Consider the following 26,424-nt stretch of genomic DNA (forward strand, 5'->3'; position numbering starts at 1 on the left):
GCTGCATGTCGGAATGGATCCGACTCCTATTGAATATACCCTAATATTTAGACAGCCGGCATTTTCCCTGCTGTCGGGATTCCGGCGTTGGTATTTTGACTGCCGGGATCGTGTCGTTCGGGAAATTAACTGCATCCCCCTCCTCCTTCTCTCCTCTCCCCCTTCCTCTCCTTCAACCCTCCCAATATTGCTTACCTGGCTCTGCTGTGGCGACATCTGCAGGCGACATTAGTGCTGTCTTTCCTGTTACTCAACAACAAAGCTATGTATGTTCCATAGTCAGGCAGCAGCAGCCCAGTTTACCACAAGCCCACACTTTGTTGTACCCAGCGGTGCAAGCTTAAGAATTTAGCCGTGGGTACGCAGTACCCACACCGACGGGCCGCCGCTCCCCGTCCCTCCCTCCCTCTGCTGCTCACCGCCGCTGATGTGAGGGGAGGAGAGCACAGCCTGCGCCTCTCCTGCCCCTCAGTGTCTTCGTTTAATGCAGTGCCGCCCATGAGCCAATCAGAGCTCGCGGACGCGAGCTTTGATTGGCTCACGGATCGGCGCTGAATTGAACTGAGCCACCCGCACCCGCTGGACACTGAGGGGACAGAGAGGCGCAGGCTGCTCTCTCCTCCCCTCACACACAGGACAGCACAGCAGCAGCAGCAGCAGCGGTGAGCAGCACGGGGGGGGAGCTTCGTGTATACCTGGCACTGGGGGCATGTATACCTGGTACTGGGGGCATGTATACCTGGCACTGGGGGCATATCTGGCAATGGGGGGGGGAATGTGTATCTGGCACTGGGGGCATATCTGGCAATGGGGGGACATGTGTATCTGGCACTGGGGGCATATCTGGCACTGCGGGACATGTGTATCTGGCACTGGGGGCATATATGGCACTGCGGGGACGTGTATCTGGCACTGGGGGCATATCTGGCACTGCGGGGACATGTGTATCTGGCACTGGGGGCATATCTGACACTGAGGGCACATCTGTCACTGGGGGGACGTGTATCTGGCACTGGGGGCATATCTGGCACTATGGGTGCATTTCTGTATCTGGCACTGGGGGGCAATGTATATCTGACACAGTGGGGGCATTTGTGTATCTGGCACTGTTGGGCAATGTGTATCTGGTACTGTGAGGCAATGTATATCTGGCACTCTGGGGGCATTTGTGTATCTGGCACTGTGAGGCAATGTGTATCTGGCACTGTGGGGCAATGTATAACTGGCACTGTGGGGCAATATATATCTGGCACTATTGGGGTCATATGTGTATCTGCCCCTCCCCCATATGTGTATCACGCCCCCATTTTCATTGGCCATGCCCCATGTGGCATTTGGCCACACCCATTTTTTGATGCGCGCACCTACGTCACGCGCACACAGTACCCGTAAGACATTTTTTTTACTTGCACCACTGGTTGTACCAATCCCCATTTCTCACTAGTCCTTATCATTCCATGCGGAAATTGGCTTCTGGCTAGCATAGCCTAGCTCAGAGGTTCTCAAACTCGGTCCTCGGGAGCCCACACAGTGCATGTTTTGCAGGTAACCCAGCAGGTGCACAGGTGTATTAATTACTCACTGACACATTTTAAAAGGTCCACAGGTGGAGATAATTATTTCACTTGCGATTCTGTGAGGAGACCTGCAAAACATGCACTGTGTGGGCCCCCGAGTACCGAGTTTGAGAACCTCTGGCCTAGCTGTTTTGCATTTCTGTTTCCCATGAGGAAATATGATTGTAAGATCCAATGGCTGACATGCTTTATTGATGCTGACAGTACAGTGCTTCAGAAAATGTTTGCACTAATCATCATTATTCCTTATTTATGTAGCATAGACTTATTCTGCAGCTGTGCTGTGATGAAGAACAATTTGAACATATCACACCACGCAGTAGTATTAATTAAAGAATAGAGTGAACGGAAACTTCATTTTATAATTAATAGTATAATAAAAGGTTCAATGTACAGTATCTTGATGAAGTCACAACAGAATAGATAATGTGTCATATTGCATTCTGGGAATTCCATGTTCTGCCGCTGTAGTAAAACTTTCATCTATAGTAGATTCAGCTGATTATGCAACCAAACCATAAAAGAAAGAAAAACCATCTTCAATCTGAAATTTTATTTTAATCCCTTGAAAACTATATAATAAAGCAGCACAATCTACAAATGGTTATTGCTAATTATGAAAGCATAACACCTCCGTGTGGGGTGGTCTTCAGTATGCCGAATGTCGGGATCCCGGCGCCAGAATCCCGACACCCGGCATACCGACATATATTCTCCCTCGTGGGGGTCCACGACCCTCCTGGAGGGAGAATAAAATAGCGTGGCGTGCCACCGTGCCCGCAGCGTGGCGAGCGCAGCAAGTCCGCAAGGGGCTCATTTGCGCTCGTCACACTGTCGGTATGCCGGCAGTCGGGCTCCCGGCGCCGGTATGCTGGTCGCCGGGAGCCCGGCCGCCGGCATACCATACTACACCCCTCTGTGTGTGCTCCTGCAAATGGACAAAAAGTCTCTCTAAGTTTATATTGAGTTGGGATAACTAGTTTTGCAGCAATAACTTACTCTGGTTTTCCTTTCATTAATAGGATTAATCCCAGCACTATAATGAACTGGGGCAGTGATGTAGCAAAGAGATAGTCACTAAGCCTCTAAGTGACTTAGCCAATTCTCCATCTCCAAAGTACACTATAATCCCAAGTGTGAGTAGAATTGGCAGGGACAGGTTGGCATGTGCTGTAATCTCTATATATAGAAGGGGCCAAGACTCAGACACCCTCTACACATGCAAGTGTCCTCTGATCTGAACTTAAAGGCAAAGAACTGCAGTAAATTGCCCCACAAACAGTGGGGGTGACCACGCTACCTATTAGAGGGGGCAACAACTTGAGAAAAGGGACAAAGCGGAAACAAGTTATGAATTTTGCTGCTCAATTCATATACTCCAAGATATTAAGCAACAGGGAGCCTGCCCAGGACACTGAAAGAGAGGAAGACTCTGATCCCTTCTGGAGCAGGTTGGGAAACCCATAACCCGCTGTTTACCCTTTAGGAGGCATGGGCAGTGACAGAGCCCTCGGTGCCCCTCTGTATCCAGATTCTCTCCTCCCTCCCTTGGGGGCAGTAGTGGGGTGTTTGCTTCACATCGCTGTGTTTGTCATAGCTATGCTATATAGGTAAATCCCTCACTGTGGCTTATTAATGATCCCATCCATGTGTTTGCACTGATTCTGAACTGTAATGTAAGGTTCCCTTAATATGTAGCATGAAGACAATTCTAGGTCACTTGGAGTAAGGTCAAATACCAGATTGTATGTATGACTCTTATGAGACCACAAAATGGAAAATGTGTATGTCTCTAATAAACTGGTTAATTATTTTGGCAAATATTAAGTTCAGTTTATTAAATTGTTAGAAATGAAAATATTTAAGACATGGATGATGATGATAATCTGGGAAATCTTAATTTCTGTGAATGCTTGGTACAGCAGCACCCAGCTTGTTTACACCAGTAAAATCATTGTTTATGTAGCAGAAGGATCCAGGACTTGCCACCTTGTCCTGCTTGTGTATGTTGTTGTATAAATAATCCGCAAACTGTGAATGGGAATAATATGTTGGTAACCGTGTCACTACATCATTATTGGACTTTATGTATATATAGTAAACTGTGACGAGCTGTGATGAGTCCCCATGTTCTCATTATCCAGTATTCACGGTTGTGCGCTTATGCTGCCGCAGATGCGATTTTTGATTCAGAGGATGTGCAGATATATGCTAATTTGTATAGATACGCCCTTCGGAGCCTTCGCAGATGTACACATTTCCAGCATCAACACAGATCCGGGAAACATAGACTGTCTGAGTGAGTCTGTGGAGACAAGACATGTTTCCTCCAGGGTCCCAGTCAGCGTCTGATACATGCCCCTAAAATAGTCTCAACATGCACACATTTTGCTGCTACTCCCTGTTACCTCCCACAAAACATCCCCTCCCTGTCAATCACATGCAAATGAATAGTCACTGTGACCGTAATCGCAATTCAGTTGCCACGCATGAGCAGACTACCGATAATCGCTTAACTGCGAAAGGATCGGCATAGCGTAGAGCTGTGAATTAGGCCCAGCGTGTCTTTCCAATGCACTGAATGTGTAACGCAACGTCCTTGGATTTACAGCAGTGCACATACATGGTCACCTGTCCGGTGTGCACCTGTCTGTCTCAGGAAGCACATCCCCAAACTAGCAGTGCACCTGGGTGTATGGAGAGTTGGAAAAAAGAGATGCATGGTGAAAAATTGTAAATGTTACCGCAAAAGTCCAACTGTAGTGTCTACCCTTTTAGATACATTAAACGTTTCTGTGGTTCTACATTGTTGGTTTAAACTTATCAGAAGAGTGTGAATTATGCAATTTTCTTCATTGTTAGTGGTATTTTTATGTGTAGATTGTTCTCATTCTGGGGGAAGTGTACTCAGAAGTTGGTTTCTTAGCCTACGTGCAAGTGGATGGTATGTACAAAATGTGTCCTATTAAGGGGTCTTTTTACTAAGCCTTGGATGGAGGTAAAGTGAACAGAGATAACGTAAAGTACCAGACAAACCAGCTCCTAACTGTCATTTTTCAAATGCAGCCTGTGACAAGGCAGCTAGACTCTGATTGGCTGGTACATCATCTCCATCCAAGGCTTAGTAAATTGATCCCTAAATGTATAGAATGAGATTCAAACTTCACTTGCTCAGACTGGTTCAAATATAAAATTGTATCGTAGAAACAAAAACTGTGAGAAATGTTTCAATGTTTCATGCCTTCTAAATACAAGTGGAGAAGTTGCCAATACAACCAATCAGCTTCTAGCTAGCATTTATAAAATACATTTATAAAATGATAGGTAGAATCTGATAAGTTGCTATGGGCAACTTGTCCACTTCCGTTCTCCTCTCTTTAAAACGCTTAATATATCTTCCCCTCTATCTTTTTCACATAGCAAGAATACCCCACTCCTCCACAGGGGTGGACCTAGAACAGGTGAAAGGGAGGGTCCCTCTGGGCTCTGATTGGTGAATGAGAATTGCCAGACACCATTCGGTGTGCTTCTGTAACCAAATACTGCATAGCTGACTTTAAAGTAGACTGGGGACATTACTAGGCCACTCTGATGTGTACAAAAAAAAAAACAGAGAAAGACAAAAACATTATATCTTAATGGAGGCAATTAGAAAATGTAAAATAATATATGTTCTTTATTAATTCTTACTGCAGAAATTCTCCTTGACAATGGTGGTCATTCCGAGTTAATCGCTCGCTAGCAGTTTTTAGCAGCAGTGCAAACGCTATGCCGCCGCCAACTGGGAGTGTATTTTAGCTTAGCAGAAGTGTGAACGAAAGGATCGCAGATCGGCGGCAAAGTTTTTTTTGTGCAGTTTTAGGGTAGCTCAATACCTACTCAGCGCTTGTGATCACTTCAAACTATTCAGTTCCTGTTTTTTCGCCCAGCCATTCCTGCGTTTTTCCTGGCACGCCTGCGTTATTTCGAACACTCCCTGAAAACGGTCAGTTGACACCCAGAAACGCCCACTTCATGTCAATCACTCTGCGGTCAGTAGTGCGACTGAAAAACTTCCCTAGACCCTGTGTGAAACTACATCGGCCGTTGTAAAATTACGACGCGCGTGCGCATTGCGCCGCATGCGCAGAAGTGCCTTTTTTGGCCTCATCGCTGCACAGCGACCAAATGCAGCTAGCAATCATCTCGGAATGACCCCCTATATGTAGAGACATATTTAGAATAAGATCGGTGTGCTGTAATGAAAAAGTACTCACAAATTCAGTTTTCACTATTATTAAGAAGAGATTATCACTTTTACTTACATTAATTAAATTTACTGTCAAATTTAGGGTGAACTATATAGTTGTTAATCTGTATATTCGCAGTATAAAACCATGCATTGCAGCTGGATTATTGTATAGCTAATTGCTTAATATACCAGTGCATGGTCACTGGTAATCTATGTTTTTTATTTCTGAGTATATGTGCTTATAATGACTCCATTAACTCCAATTTCCCAAACAATATATGCAACACTGAACATCACTAACATAAATACATTGCCCAGACTGTTAGCTGTTCGGACCCTGAAACAATTGAGTATATGTTAGTAAAGTTCAATGTTCATCTTTGCTGCGATGCGGCATGCTGCATCTCGCCAGACTGTGACTATTTGAAGCCAGCGATCGCTCCATAAGCTCCTGTATCACGCATACATCCTAGTCATGGAGGACACTACTCGCGCAGGCTATGCCATGATGCGCATGCATTGTGTAAAGCTGAGCTTGGCTACATCTTTGCATTTAATATTCTTTGGAGAAATTTAATTTCTCATACGTCCTAGAGGATGCTGGGGTCATCATAGAACCATGGGGTATAGACGGGATCTGCAGGAGACATGGGCACTTTAAGACTTTGAAAGGGTGTGAACTGGCTCCTCCCTCTATGCCCCTCCTCCAGACTCCAGTTTTAGAATTGTGCCCAGTGAGACTGGACGCACTACAGGGAACTCTACTAAGTTTCTCTGAAAAATACTTTTTGTTAGGTTTTTTTATGTTCAGGGAGGCTGCTGGCAACAGTCTCCCTGCTTCGTGGGACTTAGGGGAGAGGAGTATGACCCACTTCCAGTGAGTTCAAGGGCTCTGCTTCTGGCTACAGGACACCATTAGCTCCTGAGGGTGCTGATCGCTGGGTACGCCTAACCATCACCCCCTTACAGAGCCAGAAGTCAGAAGACAGGTGAGTAGCTGAAGAAAAGAAGACTTCAGTGACGGCATTCTCTGAGGTACTGCACAGCGTGCGGACGCTGCATGCCAAGCTCCCACATATACACAGCACTACAGGGTGCAGGGTGCGGGGGGGGGGGGGGGGGGGGGGGGGGGGGCGCCCTGGGCAGCTAATATATCCTCAGTGGACACTGGCAAAAGAAGGACATTAGTGCCGAGGCAATGTTTAATACCCCGCCAGTATAATCATAGAAGAAGCGGGACAGAAGCGCGCCATTGAGGGGGCGGAGCTTCATCCTCACAGCTCACTCAGCGCCATTTTCTTTCCATCAGGCTGCAGAGACGCTGGTACTTCCTTCACACTGACAAGCATCAGGGTGCAAAACGGGGGGGGGGGGGGACACTGGCTAATTTGATGCAATATACCTTATATTAAAAGGAGGAGGCAGTATTAGGGACACAAACGGCTGCGGGGGTGACCCTGTCGGCACCGCCGACGCAGGATTGGATAAATGTGTTGAACGCCTTGAATGCTAATGTGGCTCTTATTAGTAAGAGGCTAGATAAGTCTGAGTCTCAGACCCAGGCATGGAAGAAATCTGTAGAAGATATGTTATTGCAAAGTCAGGTCCCCTCAGGGCCACGGAAACGTACGCTGACCCAGTTGGCAGACACTGATACCGACACGGACTCTGATTCCAGTGTCGACTATAGCGATTCCAGATTAGATCCAAAATTGGCAAAGAGCATTTAGTACATGATTGTGGTGGTTAAAGAGGAAAGGAAACCTGAGGTAACGTTTCCCCCCTCTCATGAACTGAACACGCTATTTGAAAAACTCTGGGAAGCTCCTGACAAAAAGTTTCAGATTCCCAAAATAATTAAGGTAGCTTATCCATTTCCCTCGGCGGATAGGGAAAAGTGGGAGTCACCACCCGCCGTGGACAAGGCCCTCTCATGTTTGTCTAAAAAGGTGGCTCTCCCGTCACCTGACACGGCGGCCCTTAAGGATCCTTCGGATCGTAAACAAAAAACTACGTTAAAGTCCATTTATGCGACCAAAGGTACGCTACTCAGACCTGTCATTGCGTCTGCGCAGGGTAAGTAGTGCTATCGAAAAGTGGGCAGACAACTTGTCTTCTGAAATAGATACCCTAGATAGGGATAGCGTCCTCTTGACGCTGGGTTATATCAAGGATGCTGCAGCATACCTTAAGGAAGTTGCGAGAGATATTGGTCTTTTGGGATCAAAGGCCAATGCCATGGCAGTCTCAGCTAGAAGAGCGGTGTGGATTCACCAATGGAATGCTGATGCTGATTCCAAGAAAAGTATGGAATCTCTACCATATAAAGGTAAGGCTTTATTTAGTGATGGCCTTGATGACTTGGTATCTACAGCTACCGTGGGTAAGTTTTATTTTTTGCCTTATGTTCCCCCACAACAAAAGAAAACGCATCACTATCAGATGCTGTCCTTTCGGCCCAATAAATACAGAAAGGGCTGAGGTTCTTCCTTCCTTGCTACTAGAGCAGGGGTGGGGAACCTCCGGCCCGCGGGCGGTATAAGGCCCGCGAAGCCGTTTGGTCCGGCCCACCCACTCCTCTCAGTGAGACACGCCGCCGCACAGTCCGGCGGCAGCGTGTCTCAGCTGTCACCACACGGAGGAGAGCGCGGCTATTGTCGGGCGGCGGCGGCGTGTAGGACTTGAAACCAGCCGCCGGTTCGTGAGCCAATCAGAGCTCACGGACCGGCAGTCTATCAGGAGCCGCGGCTGCCGGTCCGCGAGCTCTGATTGGCTCTCGAACCGGCGGCTGGTTTCAAGTCTTACACGCCGCCGCACAACATAGCCGCGCTCTCCTCCGTGTATCCGCCGAAAGGAGCGGTAAGCGGGGGGGGGAGGGGGGAGGCATCTGTATACCTGGCACTGTGGGGGTCATTTGTATACCTGGCACTGTGGGGGCATCTGTATACCTGCACTGTGGGGGCATCTGTATACCTGGCACTGTGGGGACATCTGTATACCTTGCACTGAGGGGCATCTGTATACCTGGCACTGTGGGGACATCTGTATACCTGGCACTGTGGGGACATCTGTATACCTGGCACTGTGGGGACATCTGTATACCTGGCACTGTGGGGACATCTGTATACCTGGCACTGTGAGGGGCATTTGTATACCTGGCACTGTGGGGGCATCTGTATACCTGGCACTGTGGGGACATCTGTATACCTGGCACTGTGAGGGGCATTTGTATACCTGGCACTGTGGGGGCATCTGTATACCTGGCACTGTGAGGGGCATTTGTATACCTGGCACTATGGGGACATCTGTATACCTGGCACTGTGAGGGGCATTTGTATACCTGGTACTGTGGGAAATCTCTATACCTGGCACTGTGAGGGGCATTTGTATACCTGGCACTGTGGGGGCATTTGTATACCTGGCACTGTGAGGGGCATTTGTATACCTGGCACTGTGGGGTCATCTGTATACCTGGCACTGTGGGGCATTTGTATACCTGGCACTGTGGGGGCATCTGTATACCTGGCACTGAGGGGCATTTGTATACCTGACACTGTGGGGGCATCTGTATACCTGGCACTGTGGGGACATCTGTATACCTGGCACTGTGGGGGCATCTGTATACCTGGCACTGTGGGGGCATCTGTATACCTGGCACTGTGAGGGGCATTTGTATACCTGGCACTGTGGGGACATCTGTATACCTGGCACTGTGAGGGGCATTTGTATATCTGGCACTGTGGGGGCATCTGTATACCTGGCACTGTGAGGGGCATTTGTATACCTGGCACTGTGGGGGCATTTGTATACCTGGCACTGTGGGGGGCATTTGTTTGCCTGGCACTGTGAGGGACATCTGTATGCCTGGCACTGTGAGGGGCATTTGTTTGCCTGGCACTGTGAGGGCATTTGTATGCCTGGCACTGTGAGGGGCATTTGTATACCTGGCACTGTGGGAGCAATTGTGGATCTGGCACTCCACTATTGGGGGCATATGTGTATCACGTCCCATTTTAACTGGCCACACCCATTTTTTTGGCGCGCGCAGGGGCAGACTTGTATGGCCTCCGAAGGATTTTATAAATATCCAAATGGCCCTCGGTAGAAAAAAGGTTCCCCACCCCTGTACTAGAGGAAGGGGAAGAGGTAAACGATCACCAGCCTTGTCAGGCTCCCAGGAGCAGAAGTCCTCCCAGGCTTCTGCCACTTCCACCGCATGACATTGGGGCTCCTATGCGGGAGTCCACACCGGTGGGTGCACGTCTCAAAATCTTCAGTCAGTTTTGGTATCGTTCAGACCTAGACCCATGGGTTTTACAAATAGTATCCTAAGGGTACAAGCTGGAGTTTCAAGACGTTCCCCCTCGCCATTTTTTCAAATCGGCCTTACCAGCTTCTCTTCCGGACAGGGAGGTAGTTTGCGACGCAATACAAAAGTTGTGTCAAAATCAAGTTATCATCAGGGTTCCCCAGTCACAACAGGGAGTAGGCTTTTATTTGAGCCTGTTTGTGGTCCCGAAGCTGGACGGCTCGGTCAGACCAATCCTAAACTTGAAATCCCTAAATTTCTATCTAAAGAAATTCAAAGTCAAGATGAAGTCTCCCCGCGCAGTGGTCTCCAGTCTGGAGGAAGGGGATTTTATGGTGTCGGTGGACATAAAGGATGCCTACTTACATGTTCCCATTTGTCCTCCGCATCAGGATTACCTGAGATTTGCAATTCAGGATTGTCATTACCAAATTCAAACGTTGCCGCTTGGTCTGTCCACGGCTCCGAGGATTTTCACCAAAGTGATGGCGGAGATGATGGTTCTCCTTCGCAAGCAAGGAGTCATGATTATCCCATACTTGGACGATCTCCTGATAAAGGCGAGATCCAGGGACCAGTTGGTGAAAAAAGTTGCAAATCTCTGACAGTTCTTAAGCCACATGGTGGGCTCCTAAACTTGCCAAAATCACAGTTGATTCCGACGACGCGGTTGTCGTTTTTGGGAATGATATTGGACACACAACTACAGAGAGTCTTTCTTCCAGTGGAAGAGGAGGTAGAGGAGGTATACTTTACCGACAATAAGAAATCCTCCCTTCCCTTCCCTGCTTCTAAAGAGTTAAACGCTTTGTTTGAAAAATCCTGGGAAAAATCAGAGGAAATATTCCAGATCCCAAAAAGAGTTCTCATAGCTTTTCCCTTCCTTTAAGAGGACAGGAAAAAGTGGGAAAACCCACCTATAGTAGACGCCTCTGTATCTCTAAAAAGGTGGTTTTACCTGTCCCTGGTTCAACCGCTTTGAAAGAGCCGGCTGACCGTAAGATTGAGACTGTGCTCAAAGCACTATACACAGCTACAGGCGTGGCTTTAAGGCCCACAATTGCTTGTGCGTGGATTTCTAAAGCCATAGTAAAGTGGTAAGGCACATTACTAGAGGATTTAGATACTATGGATAGGAGTGACATTGACTTGTTTTTACGTCACATACAGGATTCTGCAGGTTTCATGGTGGAGGCCATGAAGGACCTTGGCCACCTTAATGCAAGGGCTTCTTCCATGGCTGTCTCGGCATTCAGAGGACTCTGGCTGCGCCAATGGTCTGCGGATGCAGAATCCAAGAGGAGTGTGAAGAACCTACCCTTCACAGGTCAGGCTCTGTTTGGGGATGCGTTGGTCGCGTGGCTCTCCGCGGCAACTGCGGGTAAGTCAACTTTCCTTCCCTCAGCAGTGCCACTGGCTAGGAAATCTTATCCTACATCTATGATGCAGTCCTTTCGGACCGCAAAAGTTATAGAGTCCAAACCCCCTTCCACTTTCTTTAGAGGTGGTAGGGTGAAAACTAGAAAACCTGCACCAACAGGTTCCCAGGAGCAGAAGCCATGTTCTGCTTCCTCCAAATCTTCAGCATGACAGTGGACCTCCCAGCCTGGGGATCGGGCAGGTGGGAGCAAGACTAAGAGATTTCAGTCACGTCTGGGCATCATCATGCCTAGACCCCTGGGTACAAAACATTGTTGCCCAGGGGTACAGACTGGAGTTTCAAGAACTCCCACCTCACAGATTCTTCAAATCAGGCTTACTAGCTTCGCTGACAGAAAGTGCTATCCTACAGGAAGTCATTCGAAAATTGGTACAGACAAATGTCATTGTTCCAGTTCCACCTCACCTAACAAACGAGGGTTATTACTCACCTGTTTATGGTACCGAAGCCAGATGGTTCAGTAAGGCCGATATGAAACCTAAAGTCATTGAACCCCTACTTGAGGGAATTCAAATTCAAGATGGAGTCTCTGAGAGCAGTGATCTCAGGTCTGGAGGAGGGGGAATTCCTGGTATCCCTGGATATCAAGGATGCGTACCTTCACGTTCCGATCTGGCTGCCTCACCAAGCTTATCTGAGATTTGCGCTGCTAGACTGTCACTATCAGTTCCAGGTGCTGCCATTTGACCTCTCCACAGCACCAAGGGTGTTCACCAAGGTCATGGCAGAGATGATGCTACTCCTCCGCAAGCAGGGAGTGAACATTATTCCATATCTGGATGATCTGCTGATAAAGGCATCTTCCAGGGAGAGCTGTATTGCTCTCTCAACTCGACTACTCCAGGATCACGGGTGGATCCTGAACCTTCCAAAGTCACATTTAGAACTGACAAGGAGACTGTCCTTCCTGGGGATGATCTTCGACACGGAAGTACAGAGGGTGTTTCTCCCAGTGGAGAAAGCCTTGGTGATTCAGTCAATGGTCCGGGATGTCCTGAAGCCTGCCCGGGTATCGGTTCATCATTGCATTCGCCTTCTGGGGAAGATGGTTGCCTCCTACGAGGCTCTACAGTACGGAAGATTTCATGCACGGTCCTTCCAACTGGATCTCCTGGACAAATCGGGATCTCATCTTCACATGCACCAGCGGATACGCCTGTTGCCGAAATCCAGAATTTCACTCCTCTGGTGGCTGCAAACTTCTCACCTTCTTGGGGGCCGAAGGTTCGGGATTCAGAATTGGATTCTTCTAACCACGGATGCAAGTCTCAGAGGTTGAGGAGCAGTCACCCTAGGGGAAATCTTCCCTGGAAAGTGGTCAAGTGTGGAATCCATCCTTCCGATAAACATTCTGGAACAAAGGGCCGTGTACAACGGCCTTCTACAAGCGGCACATCTTCTAGAAGATTAGGCCATTCAGGTTCAGTCGGACAATGTAACAACGTTGTCCTACATAAACCGACAGGGCGGAACGAAGAGCAGAGCCGCAATGTCAGTGGTAACAAGAATCCTCCTCTGGGCAGAAAAGCACGCGGTGGCGCTGTCAGTGATCTTCATTCCGTGAGTGGACAACTGGGAAGCGGACTTCCTCAGCAGACACGATCTCCATCCAGGAAAATGGGGCCTCCATCCGGAGGTTTTCGAGGAGGTTACAAGTAATTGGGGTGTACCTGAAATAGACATGATGGCCTCCCGCCTCAACAAGAAGCTTCAGAAGTACTGTTCCAGGCCGAGAGACCCACAGGCAGTGGCGGTGGACGCCCTGGTAACTCCGTGGGTGTTCCAGTCAGCATATGTGTTCCCTCCACTTCCGCTCATCCCAAGGATTCTCAAACTAATAAAAAGAACAAGAGTTCAGGTGATCCTCATTGCTCCGTACTGGCCAAGAAGAGCTTGGTACACGGATCTTCTGGAATTACTGCTGGAGGATCCGAGGCCTCTTCCCGAGGACCTTCTGCAATAGGAGCCGTTCGCTTATCGAGACTTACCGTGCCTATGTTTGACGACATGGAGGTTGAACGCCTGATTTTATCTCGGAAGGGCATTCCAGGAAAGGTCATTCCTACCCTGATACAGGCTAGGAAGGGAGTAACATCTAAACATTACCATCGGATTTGGAAAAAGTATGTGCCTTGGTGTGAATCCAAGAAGTTTCCTACGGTGGAATTTCAACTGGGACGGTTTCTCCTCTTTCTGCAAGCAGGTGTGGATGTGGGCGTATGCTTGGGCTCCATAAAAGTCCAGATTTCGGCCCTGTCCATTTTCTTCCAGAAACAATTGGCTGCTCTCCCTGAGGTTCAGACTTTCTTGAAAGGGGTTCTGCACATCCAACCACCTTTTCTGCCTCCTACGGCACCGTGGGATCTTAATGTGGTGCAGCAGTTCCTGCAATCGGATTGATTCGAACCCCTACAGGAGGTTGAAGTTAAGTTTCTTACTTGGGCTGTCACACTGTTGGCATTGGCATCTGCTAGGCGTGTAAAACCAAACACCAGGTTGGCGCTCAATAACAATGATGCTTATATCTATAAAAAAGCAATTTATTGGGATATAAAAACAATAACAAACACACTAAAAAATAGACCACAATAATTCCTAAAACATGAAACTGAGGTGTTATAAACCTCTGATACCTACATAGATACATACATAAATAGTATAGATGATATAAGAAAGGGTCGCTAGGAATTTATATAGAGAGACACTCTCTATTAGATTGGATTAGTCTCTCAAAATAGTTCCATATCTCACAGTTCAAATAGGAATAAATCCTCCAACTGGTATATTTAGCGTCTCTGACCATATATATGTGTCCAAAATTAAGTGATTGTTTCCATGGAGTAAATAAGGACTATATAACCGTATGGTTGCTGCTACTCACTGAAACGCTGTGGTTCCTTACTGCACAAAGTAAGTTGTTGAAAGCCACTTATTATCACCCTGTGCAAGGGGGAGACATCCGTCAGCGGCACGTTCAGATGGAAGCCGTTCCCTTCAATGCGGCACAGTGTAAGTGCATTGGGCCGCCATGCAGATCCCCCAGCTCAAGTGAGCGATGCCCAGCAGGGCGGAATATTTATAAATTCCAGGTGCAGAGGAAGGTTTGGATGTTATAGTCTGATCACAAATGAACAAGTTACCGGCAACTTGTAGCAGACAGCCAATGTGGGTGTATATATTTCTCCTTTGGGCACTTAGTGGTCAGTGCGGCCCTTTCTTCTGTACCCTCAACGCGTTTCTCCGCACCCCAGGCGGCTTCTTCAAGAGGCACACTCATATGGTTATATAGTCCTTATTTACTCCATGGAAACAATCACTTAATTTTGGACACATATATATGGTCAGAGACGCTAAATATACCAGTTTGAGGATTTCTTCCTATTTGAACTGTGAGATATGGAACTATTTTGAAAGACTAATCCAATCTAATAGAGAGTGTCTCTCTATATAAATTCCTAGCGACCCTTCCTTCCTTATATCATCTATACTCAGGGCCGGCGCTACCACTAGGCAGCTTTAGACAGCTGCCTATGGGCGGCGACCACTGGAGGGCGGCACCGCAAAGTGAGACGAAAGTGAAAGAGAACACACACACTCCTCCTATTCTTTAAGAGGAGCAGCTCGTTGGCGCCTGGCCCACCACGTCTGACTGTCTGCCTTCAAACGTGAGTGTGCCTAGCTACTTCAGTTCAGTTCTTCTTCAACCCTGCCATGCCGCCCCCCCCCCCCCCCCACCTCTGCGATCATAGCCCACAGACAATGTGTTATAATGTGCAGCCAGCCTGCTGCCGCCTGCGCTCTTGAGTCCGGGGTCCCGGGTGACGGTCGGTGCGTCCCACATTATGAGCTGACTACCCGCCGGGCCGCCGCTCCGGCGCTCCCCCACGCGATGGTCTCCCGCGGGCGTCCCCCCCCATCACCCCTGCATTTGGGCACAGTGACTGACAGGTCAGGGCAGCACATGAAGGAGTCACCCGCTGCCCTGGTCCGCTCCGCTGCCGCATCGGGCGCCGCCTCTTCCTCCGTTGCTGCTGTCACTGAAGTGTGGGGCGGCTCATACCGCTATCACCCCACCTGGTGTCCATGCTCATACACCACTGGCACACACAGTGACAGGTATAAGCCGGGCCCCTGCAGGTAGGAGCGGGTTGTTCTCTAGTGCGGCGGCAGTCAGTGGGTGCATGCTGCTCCCCGGGGCTCCTGTCAGCACACAGCACAGACTGTGGCCATAGAGTGCTGGGAGTAGCAGGTGTCAGCGGAGCCGTGTGCCCCAGAGCCTCCTCTCTCCCTGACCAACCTGCTCCCCTCCCCCCCAGCGGCTATTCGGCACCCGCTCCCGTTGCCTCCCCCCTTCCCTCCTGCATCTCGTCACCGACCTGATGGCTGGTAAAGTCTTAAAGTCTAGGGCTGAAATTAATGGGAACCCACACTCTTTGTCCCTTCAATTTACCACTACTTTCCGAAGGATTCAAGGCTGGTTAGCAATTTTGTGGGGCCACATATAAAAGCTAGCACAGATTCCAGGTTTTCTGATGGGTTTGCAGCAGGACAGGGATTTAGAAACAATGTGTACAAAAAGGGGACATTGTCTGCCATAATGTGTAATAAGGGGGACGCTGTCTGCCGTAATGTGTAATAAGGGGGACGTTGTCTGCCATAATGTGTAATAAGGGGGACGTTGTCTGCCGTAATGTAATAAAGGGGACGCTGTCTGCCATAATGTGTAATAAGGGGGACTGTCTGCCGTAATGTGTAATAAGGGGGACGTCTGCCATAATGTGTAATAAGGGGGACGTTATCTGCCATAATGTGTAATAAGGGGGACGTTATCTGCCATAATGTGTAATAAGGGGGACGCTGTCTGCCGTAATGTGTAATAAGGGGGACGTTGTCTGCCGTAATGTGTAATAAGGGGGACGCTGTCTGCCGTAATGTGTAATAAGGGGGACTGTCTGCCGTAATGTGTAAAATGGGGGACGCTGTCTGCCATAATGTTTAAAACGGGGGACGCTGTCTGCCGCAATGTGTAATAAGGGGACGCTGTCTGCTGTAATGTGTAAAAAGGGGGACGCTGTCTGCCGTAATGTGTAAAAAGGGGGACGCTGTCTGTCGTAATGTGTAAAAAGGGGGACGCTGTCTGCCTAATGTGTAAAAAGGGGCTCTACCTGGTGTAGTGGCGATACTGTGCAGCGTAATTTGAATAATGGAGACTACTATGCACCGTAGTATAAATTGGCATTATTTTGTGGCCATGCCCTTTCCCCATGAAGCCACGCCCCTACATATTTTTTGCGCGCCTCCGGCGCGCACTGCTCCTATCTTATGTGTGTGTGTGGGGGGGGCAATATTGCGCATAGTGGATTATTTGTATTTTTGGGGGAGGGATTGTTTCCCTATTTGACCATGGCAGCTGTGAAATGTCTAAGAAGCCACTCTGATATCCAGGGGACCTGGAAAGTGGGTATTGGTATGTGTGTGTGTGTGTGTGTGTGTGTGTGTGTGTGTGTGTAGGGGGGGAAGGGGGGGGGTAGGCAGAAGGTTTGCCTAGGGTGCTGAGAAACCTTGCACCGGCCCTGTCTATACTATTTATGTATGTATCTATGTAGGTATCAGAGGTTTATAACACCTCAGTTTCATGTTTTAGGAATTATTGTGGTCTATTTTTTAGTGTGTTTGTTATTGTTTTTATATCCCAATAAATTGCTTTTTATAGATATAAGCATCATTGTTATTGAGCGCCAACCTGGTGTTTGGTTTTAGTTGCTTTATTTGTAAAGGAGGCCGGCTACCTCACCAGGTGGCTGCCAATTTCAGTGTTACACTTACACAGCTCTGTTCAGCGCCTACAAACCTCTTTTTTGTTTGTATCTGTAGCAGGCCTAGACAATGATGTAATGCCTGCTGCCGTGCAGGTGTCGTCACTCCACCCACCTGTGCAACTCCCGTCACAGACGATACCCAGAAGCGTCAGGGGCTCCGCTCTCCGGACCAATCACCAGCGTGAACACCACCTCGCAGCGGCCAAAGAGGAACCTGGAAGGAAGGAATATACCGGTTGAGACGTACGCCTCAACCTCCGTCCGGAGTACGGGGCACGTCAGGGGTAGCCGCGACCTTCACCAGCTGGGCGGAAGGTCATCACTGGCCAACAGGCCTCAGCTACCCAGTTCTCACACACTCGCACTTTCGCACGTTGTGTGGTGAGGGGGGTCCTCACGTCCGTGAGCAAACCCCCGACCGGTATACAGGGGCGACGACAGACAGACACAGGATAATACTCACTTCCAACTTGTTGGTCACCTTGATTGTCGCACCTCTCCGCTCCTGTTGGGGCAAGAAGAGCAGCCTCCCTACCTGCAGGCTACACTACGGCTATCAACAATTACAGCCAACTACGCTTGCCTAAACAAACTGCTTTAAACAACAGAGGCTACTGGTTCTATTCCAAACAAGCAGAGACCGGACTAATTAACCACATTCACTACCCGACAAGTCAGTGGAGCAATTCCCCGTCCCAACAGGTTAACCCTGAATAACCAGTCCTACCTTCCAGATGCTGGTCACTGGCCACTGCCTTCCGTTCTTAACCGGGGACGAGAACGGGGGTCCAGAGCGGACGGCTACCACTCCAGACGATCGGGAACTCGCGACGTGTGGGACGGGAACGTTACTCCACACTACCAAATCCCCTGGAGTCTACACCGAGTGGGGCCGGTCGGCTCCTAGCGCCGGCCACGGATCCCTTGGAAGCTGCCGCACAGCCCACCTCCAGCCGATCCGGATCGGTCCGCACAAAGTCGCCCTGGTCCCGTATGATGCAATGGCCCTGGACGCCTGGGAGAGAGCGCAGGCCTGAGAAGCCCGACTGGGTACAGGCCGAGGGGCCTGGAGTGGGCACAGGCCGAGGGGCCTGGAGTGGGCACAGGCCGAGGGGCCTGGAGTGGGCACAGGCCGAGGGGCCTGGAGTGGGCACAGGCCGAGGGGCCTGGAGTGGGCACAGGCCGAGGGGCCTGGAGTGGGCACAGGCCGGAGGCCTGGAGTGGGCACAGGCCGGATGCCTGCTTACCGTGCGCACAGGCCGACAGGGCCTGGTTATTCCCGCAGGCCTAGTGCCTGTCCCTGGTGCTCTAGGGTGGACTATATGTATGTGGAGGTGGCCCAAGGCCACCTACCTGTCTCGGTGGGAGAGGCTGCAGCGGGGAGCTTGGCGCGCTGTTCAAAATGTGACGTCGCGATTGGAGGGGCTTGAATCCTGCCGGATGCAAGCCCCTCCAGGCAAGGGCCTGCCCGCCGTGCCGAAGCCCGTCGTCCCGCCGCCCGCCGTGATGCACGGGGGAAGTTGGCAACCCCCTTCACATTTCCCCCCCCTTTGTCTTTTGTGGTCCCCACAAAGCAAGAATCCAACCACACAAAGTTTGGATCCGCGTAGCGAGGGCCCGGGACGCCCCTATTTGAACGCTGAGAACGTCTTGGTAAGGGGAAAGTGACTACGTCGGCTGGGGGTTGAGTCCCCGATGACTCCTCCGGCTGATTCTCCTCGACCGGCAACCACCATTCTTCGTCTGGCAGGGGGGCAGGAGCTTCCCAGGCAGGGGCCCCAACTCCGTCCTCCTCTTCAGGGGACTCAGCCTCAACAACCGGATCCAGGAAAGGACAAGGTCGCAGTTTACTCCGATGTAACGTGCGTAGACGCCCCGTTCCGTCAGTAGACTCCACTTGATATACTGGACCACCCGGGGACAAGCGACGGCGAACAAGGTATGGGGTAACCTCCCACCGTTCCGACAGTTTCCCCCCCGGGCGGACCTCTCACACCAACACCCGCTGGCCCACGGCCAACGGCCCAGGTTCGTGGGACCTCGCAGGTGGATGTTGGTGATCTGCGATAAGCCTTCTAGCCAACTCGTGGGCCGTCTTCAGCCGTAGTCGGTGTTCCTCGACCCATTCAGCAGGGGCTAGGGGCGTTTCCTCTTCGGTCCCGGACAGTTGTAAGTCATGTGCCTCCCGCCCTGGTCGACCGAACAACAAAAAAAAAGGGGAAAATCCAGTGGTGTGATGAACTCTGTTGTTATAAGTCCAGACCAGTTCCTGTACATGTTCGGGCCATCTCTGCTTCTCAGCTTGTTCCAACACGCGGAGCATCTGCAGCAAAGTCCGGTTAAACCTCTCGCAGGCTCCATTTCCCTGCGGGTGGTAAGGCGTCGTACGGGACTTTTGAACGCCATACAGCTGGCAGAGGCGTTCCATCAGCTGCCCCTGGAAGCAAGCCCCTTGGTCTGAGTGGATCCGCTCGGGGCAACAGTACTGCCGAATGAAATGCTCAATGATCGCTCGCATTGCTGACTCCGCAGTTTGGTTTCGGGTCGGGACCACTACCGTGAACTTAGTGAAATGGTCAGTCATCACCAGGGCATACTGGTGTCCACTGACTGACTCCCCGATCAACACGTAGTCAATCATCAGCATCTCCAACGGCCGACTGGTCCGGATCGTCTGGATGGGCACATGCTGTTCCTGTGGTTTCACTACCGCACACCTCCTGCACTCGCGACACACCTGGTCCACGACCGCTTGCAGCCGGGGGGCGAAATATTGGCGTCTCAACCAATGGTATGTCTTAAGGGGCCCCAAATGGGCCCCCTGCTCGTGCGCCTCTTCCACCAATGACCGCACCCGGACTTCCAGCACCACCACCTGCTCAACAGTACGCATTTCCTGCTCCAAATAGCATTGTCTCCGCAGGGTACCAGCACAGACCCGCAATTGGTCCCAACGACGCACCACCTTCCTACAGAACCCGGTCAGCCCATCCTGCTCCCATCGAGATGGCAGGTGACCCCTCTGTATCCACTGTCGAATGAGGTCCAAACCCTCGTCAGCCTCTTGCTCCTGTGCCCAGTCCATTTCCGTGTACCTGAGTAAGGCAGCCTGGGCGTTCTGATGACACAACTCTCTGCCAACGGGCCGCCGCACACGAGTTAGATCCGGCATTTCCTCCCCACAGTCGTCTTCTTCCTCACCAGGCTCTGGGGTTTCCACTGGGAAGCGAGACAGGGCATCCGCGTTGGTATTACTCTTCCCTGAACGATAACGAATCTTGTAGGAGAACTTGGCCAACCTGGCCACCCACCGTTGCTCTAGGGCACCCAACTTGGCAGTCTCCAAGTACGCCAAGGGGTTGTTGTCCGTAAAAATGTCCACGTGGGCGGCGGTCAAGTATTCCGCAAATTTCTCAGTTACGGCCCACACCACTGCTAGCAATTCCAGCTTGAAGGAACTGTAGTTGTCTGGGTTCCTCTCGGTCTCTCGCAGGCTACGACTGCCGTAAGCAATCACCCGCTCCTGTCCGTCCTGAACCTGAGCCAAGACCGCGCCCAACCCCTGCAGACTCCCATCCGTGTATAAAATGAAGGGCTTCTCAAAATCTGCGTACCCCAACACCGGAGCTTCCGTGAGACTTTCCTTCAGTCGGTTAAAGGCCAGGTTCTGCACTTCTCCCAATGTCTCCAGGGTAGCTTTCTTCGTGGTCGCAATCCCTCGAAGCAAGGCATGTAGGGGTTCCGCGATCCGGGCAAAATCTTTGATGAAGCGTCGGTAATACCCCACCAAACCCAGGAACGCCCGCAGCTCCGTGACAGTGGTGGGCACCTTCCACTCCTGAACTGCCGCCACCTTGCTGGGGGTTGGGTACACCCCATCGCGGGACACCACATGTCCGAGGTACTCCAAACTGGATTTCAACAGATGGCACTTCCGGGGCTTGAGCTTCAGACCATATTCTTCCAACCGCTGGAGAACCATGTCGAGTCGAGCAAAGTGCTCCTCCAAGGTCGCGGCGAACACGATGATGTCGTCCAGGTAAATCAGCAAGGCCTCAAAATTCAAGTCTCCCAAACACCTTTCCATCATCCGCTGGAACGTGGCGGGCGCATTGTTCAACCCAAATGGCATGCGACAAAATTCGAACAATCCCATGGGAGTAACAAACGCGGTCTTCTCCCTATCCTGTGGGGCCACCGGTACTTGCCAGTATCCACTGGCCAGGTCTAAGGTTGAAAAGAATTTTGCATTGCCCAATGCGGCTAGTGACTCCTCAATCCTAGGGAGAGGGTAAGCGTCCCGGACGGTGCAACTATTCAACTTCCGATAGTCCACACAGAAACGGATGGTCCCATCCTTCTTCCGGACTAGGTCTGTGGGTGTAGCCCATGGACTCTTACTCTCCTGGATCACGTGATTGTCCAGCATCTGATGCAGCATGTTTTTTACTTCTTGATACAACCGGGGTGGTATCGGCCGATACCGCTCTCGAACAGGGGGGGGGTCTCCGGTGCGGATCTCATGCTGCAGGTCCTCCGTGTATCCGAAATCCTCCTCATGCCGTGAGAACACTTTCTGCCGATTCCAGAGCATCTGGTCCAGCTTGGCTACGTCCCCGGCCGCGCACTCTTCCAGCGACACGTCCATCTGCGTTCGGATAACCGTACCGTTCCACTCGGGGCTGGCCCCCTCCTGCTCTTCCACTCGAACAGACAACGCCCATGCTTCGGAAGCCTCCGGCTGCAGGGAGAGTTTTCGCATCCCCTGAATGCTACCTTCGTGAATCGCCACCACCTGAGCGATGACTGTCCCTGCCGGGACTCGACAAAGCTGGTCGGTGAGGTTACAAAGACGGACGGAGACCTTCCCCCCGGTCACCACCGACACGGTGCGCGCCACCATCACTCCAGACCCTACCCCCAGCACATCAGTTGGCTCTACCATTACCTCCATGCCATTCAGGCTCTGATGAGTCCGTACCTCTAGAGGGATAAGGGTCTCTTGGCGAGGGGGCAACTCCAGGCGCTGGTGGTGACCAATCTTCAAAAGACCCAGGTGCTCATCGATAGCCCCTAGGCCCCTGGCCCCTCGTCGTCCCACCTGTTGGAGAGCCTGCTGGACAGGACGCCGAACTCCCAGACTCTTCCAATATCGTAGTCCATTCTCCTGGAACAAGAGCTGATCGAGATGTCGGAGTACGTTCATCCCGAGGATCACCGGGCCATGGCTCAGCCCCGGGCTACTAACTACCAGGAGCCCCTTCCTACCCAGGTCTTGGCCACAAACTTCCACTTCCATCCATACCACCCCACCACGGGGATGGGCAAGTTATTAGCCGCCGTGAGGGTAATGAAGCTCTTGGACACCTCACTCTTGAGATGAGCATAATGCTCAAGAAAACAGGCCTCAGAAATGGTGGATACCTGAGAGCCGGTATCCAACAGGCAGGACTGATCTTTCCCACCAAGGCGGCTAACTACTATGGGACACTCTCCTACCAATTCAGCCTGTTCGTTAATGGCTGACTTCCCCTCATCGCTCTCCCCCACGGGTGGTCCCGTTACCGCGAGGGAGGTCAGTTTAACTGTGCCTCCGGGATCGCTTCGGTACAGGTTCGGGCAATATGCCCGTACCGATGGCAGCAGTAACAACGAGGGCCCCGGCCCTCTCCAGGACGGCTATCGGGTCCCGTGCTTCGTCCACGGGGCCGTCTGGTGTCCCTCTCTCGGGACCGGGACTCCGTACCCTGGTGGTCCCGCCGGTACACCTCATCCCGCAGTTGGGCGACCTCTTCCCTCATCTCTTTGGTCACCCGGAGGAAGATTTCTTTTAGATCTTGCACACAGGTTTCTAATGGGTTGGTCTCCTTGCTAGCCACTGGCGCGGAGACCGGTTGCACCCATTGGGGAAACACAGCGTGGGGTCCGTAATTGGCATTGCGGTCCCTGGCTACGGCGTCAATCTCTACCTGATGGAAGGTCAGGGTGTCATCCTGGGATATCTTATCCAGCATGACCTGCCTCAGGGGCACATTCCTGAGTCCCATGGCGAACTGATCCCGTAATATCTGACTAGTGTTGGTGAGTGCCCCAAACCCATCGGGATCCTTTCGACGCACTTCTCCCATCATCTCCTGGAGTGCGTTGGCCTACTGGGGTATGGACTCGTCCTCCCTCTGTAACCGGCCAAACAGACGCTGCCGGAGGGTCCCCGCCGAGGAGGTGTCCCCGTAGATATCTCCTAAGATAGTGTAGATCTCCTCCAGTTCCTCGCGTTCATCTTCGGGTCGTAAAAGGATCGTCCGACGAGCCTCGCCTTCCAGGGAATTCAGGGCAAGGGGCACTTGCAGGTCGTCGGGCACCCGGTAGATGAGGAAAGTCGCCTCTAGTCGGGCCTTCCAGTCCTCCAAGGTCATATTACGCCCGTCGTACCGGGGTAGGTGGGCGAGGGCTGGTCCGATGTTGAGCCGACGTGATGACCTTCGTCGCTCGTCGTCCGATCCCCTCCGGGCCACCTGAGTGGAACTGGTGTCTGAGTCTCTCCGAGCGGATCGTTTTGGCTCATCCCCCCACGTCTTCTCGGCTGCGGGTTGTGACTGATCTTCGTCCATCCTGCCGACTACGCCAAGTGTAGCAGGCCTAGACAATGATGTAATGCCTGCTGCCGTGCAGGTGTCGTCACTCCACCCACCTGTGCAACTCCCGTCACAGACGATACCCAGAAGCGTCAGGGGCTCCGCTCTCCGGACCAATCACCAGCGTGAACACCACCTCGCAGCGGCCGAAGAGGAACCTGGAAGGAAGGAATATACCGGTTGAGACGTACGCCTCGACCTCCGTCCGGAGTACGGGGCACGTCAGGGGTAACCGCGACCTTCACCGGCTGGGCGGAAGGTCATTACTGGCCAACAGGCCTCAGCTACCCAGTTCTCACACACTTGCACTTTCGCACGTTGTGTGGTGAGGGGGGTCCTCACGTCCGTGAGCAAACCCCCGACCGCTATACAGGGGCGATGACAGACAGACACAGGATAATACTCACTTCCAACTTGCTGGTCACCTTGATTGTCGCACCTCTCCACTCCTGTTGGGGCAAGAAGAGCAGCCTCCCTACCTCCAGGCTACACTACGGCTAACAACAATTACAGCCAACTACGCCTGCCTAAACAAACTGCTTTAAACAACAGAGGCTACTGGTTCTATTCCAAACAAGCAGAGACCAGACTAATTAACCACATTCACTACCCGACAAGTCAGTGGAGCAATTCCCCGTCCCAACAGGTTAACCCTGAATAACCAGTCCTACCTTCCAGATGCTGGTCACTGGCCACTGCCTTCCGTTCTTAACCGGGGACGAGAACGGGGGTCCAGAGCGGACGGCTACCACTCCAGACGATCGGGAACTCGCGACGTGTGGGACGGCAACGTTACTCCAATCTACCAAATCCCCTGGAGTCTACACCGCGTGGGGCCGGTCGGCTCCTAGCGCCGGCCACAGATCCCTTGGAAGCTGCCGCACAGCCCACCTCCAGCCGATCCGGATCGGTCCGCACAAAGTCGCCCCAGGTCCCGTATGATGCAATGGCCCTGGACGCCTGGGAGAGAGCGCAGGCCTGAGAAGCCCGACTGGGTACAGGCCGAGAGGCCTGGAATGGGCACAGGCCGAGGGGCCTGGAGTGGGCACAGGCCGAGGGGCCTGGAGTGGGCACAGGCCGAGGGGCCTGGAGTGGGCACAGGCCGGAGGCCTGCCTACCGTGCGCACAGGCCGACAGGGCCTGGTTATTCCCGCAGGCCTAGTGCCTGTCCCTGGTGCTCTCTAGGGTGGACTATATGTATGTGGAGGTGGCCCAAGGCCGCCTACCTGTCTCGGTGGGAGAGGCTGCAGTGGGGAGCTTCGTTAGCTCTTTTGCTCTCCACGTGCTGCAGCACTCTCCGCCGGACTTAGGGTGGTGGCCGCCTTCCTCCGCCGACGTCTTCCTCCTTGCCGCCGGCTCCGTGGACTCCGCTTCCGCTCCCGCTGCCGCCCGATCTTCCGTCTTCCGCGAAGGGTCTTCTTTCTTCTTTGGGAGATCCTCTTCTGTCTTCTTCCGGCGCCCGACTGACTGTTCCCGCTCCGCAGCGTCTCTTATATGACGCTGGGAGTGGGCGGAGCCATGACGCGGCGAGCTCGGATTGGCGGCCAAGGCGCGAGCCCTGATTGGCTCGCGCTTGGCGCGCTGTTCAAAATGTGACATCGCGATTGGAGGGGCTTGAATCCTGCCGGATGCAAGCCCATCCAGGCTAGGGCCTGCCCGCCGCGCCGAAGCCCGTCGTCCCGCCGCCCGCCGCGATGCACGGGGGAAGGGGGCAACCCCCTTCACATATCTGCTAGGCGTGTGTCAGAATTGGGGGCATTGTCCTACAAGAGCCCCTACTTGATTTTCCATAAAGATAGGGCTGAGCTCAGAACGCGTCAGAAATTTGTTCCAAAGGTTGTGTCGGTTTTTCATATCAACCAACCTATTGTGGTGCCAGTGGCTACTGACTCCTCAATTACATCAAAGTCCTTGGATGTGGTGAGGACGATGAAGATTTATGTGAACAGGACTACTCGTCACAGGTAGTCGAACACTGTGTTTGTCCTTTATGCTCCCAACAAGTTTGGGTGTCCTGCTTCTAAGCAGACGAGTTCTCACTGGATCAGGTTCACTATCCAGCATGCTTATTCTGCGGCAGGCTTGCCGTGTCCAAATTATGTTAAGGCCCACTCTACCCGTAAAGTGGGTTCTTCCTGGGTGGCTGCCTGGGGTTTCTCGGCTTTGCAGCTTTGCCGGGCAGCTACTTGGTCAGCGTCTAACACATTTGCTAAGTTCTACAAGTTCGATACCTTGGCCTCTGAGGACCTTCAGTTTGGTCAATCTGTTCTTTGGGAGCCTCCGCGCTCTCCCTCCTATGCTGGGAGCTTTGGTACATCCCCTTGGTACTAAATGGACTCCAGCATCCTCTAGGACGTAAGAGAAAATAGGATTTTAATTACCTACCGGTAAATCCTTTTCTCGTAGTCCGTA

The 26,424-nt window shown here is 51.7% G+C and overlaps 1 protein-coding gene across 3 annotated transcripts in view; it reads left to right on the forward strand.

The window, feature by feature from the left end:
• Positions 1–2,755: 2,755 nt before the first annotated feature.
• LOC135055087 (L-threonine ammonia-lyase-like) overlaps positions 2,756–26,424 on the forward strand; it is a 139,845-nt gene continuing 116,176 nt past the window's right edge. For 2 of the 3 annotated variants that reach the window (XM_063958731.1, XM_063958732.1), the window contains exon 1: positions 2,756–3,028. In XM_063958731.1, the coding sequence (XP_063814801.1) occupies positions 2,928–3,028 (101 nt within the window). In that variant the 5' untranslated portion in view covers positions 2,756–2,927. Of the gene's footprint in view, positions 3,188–26,424 lie in introns of all 3 variants that reach the window. The other variant, XM_063958730.1, reaches the window with a different exon arrangement.

Source organism: Pseudophryne corroboree, chromosome 3, assembly GCF_028390025.1.
Source record: "Pseudophryne corroboree isolate aPseCor3 chromosome 3, aPseCor3.hap2, whole genome shotgun sequence".
NCBI lineage: Eukaryota > Metazoa > Chordata > Amphibia > Anura > Myobatrachidae > Pseudophryne > Pseudophryne corroboree.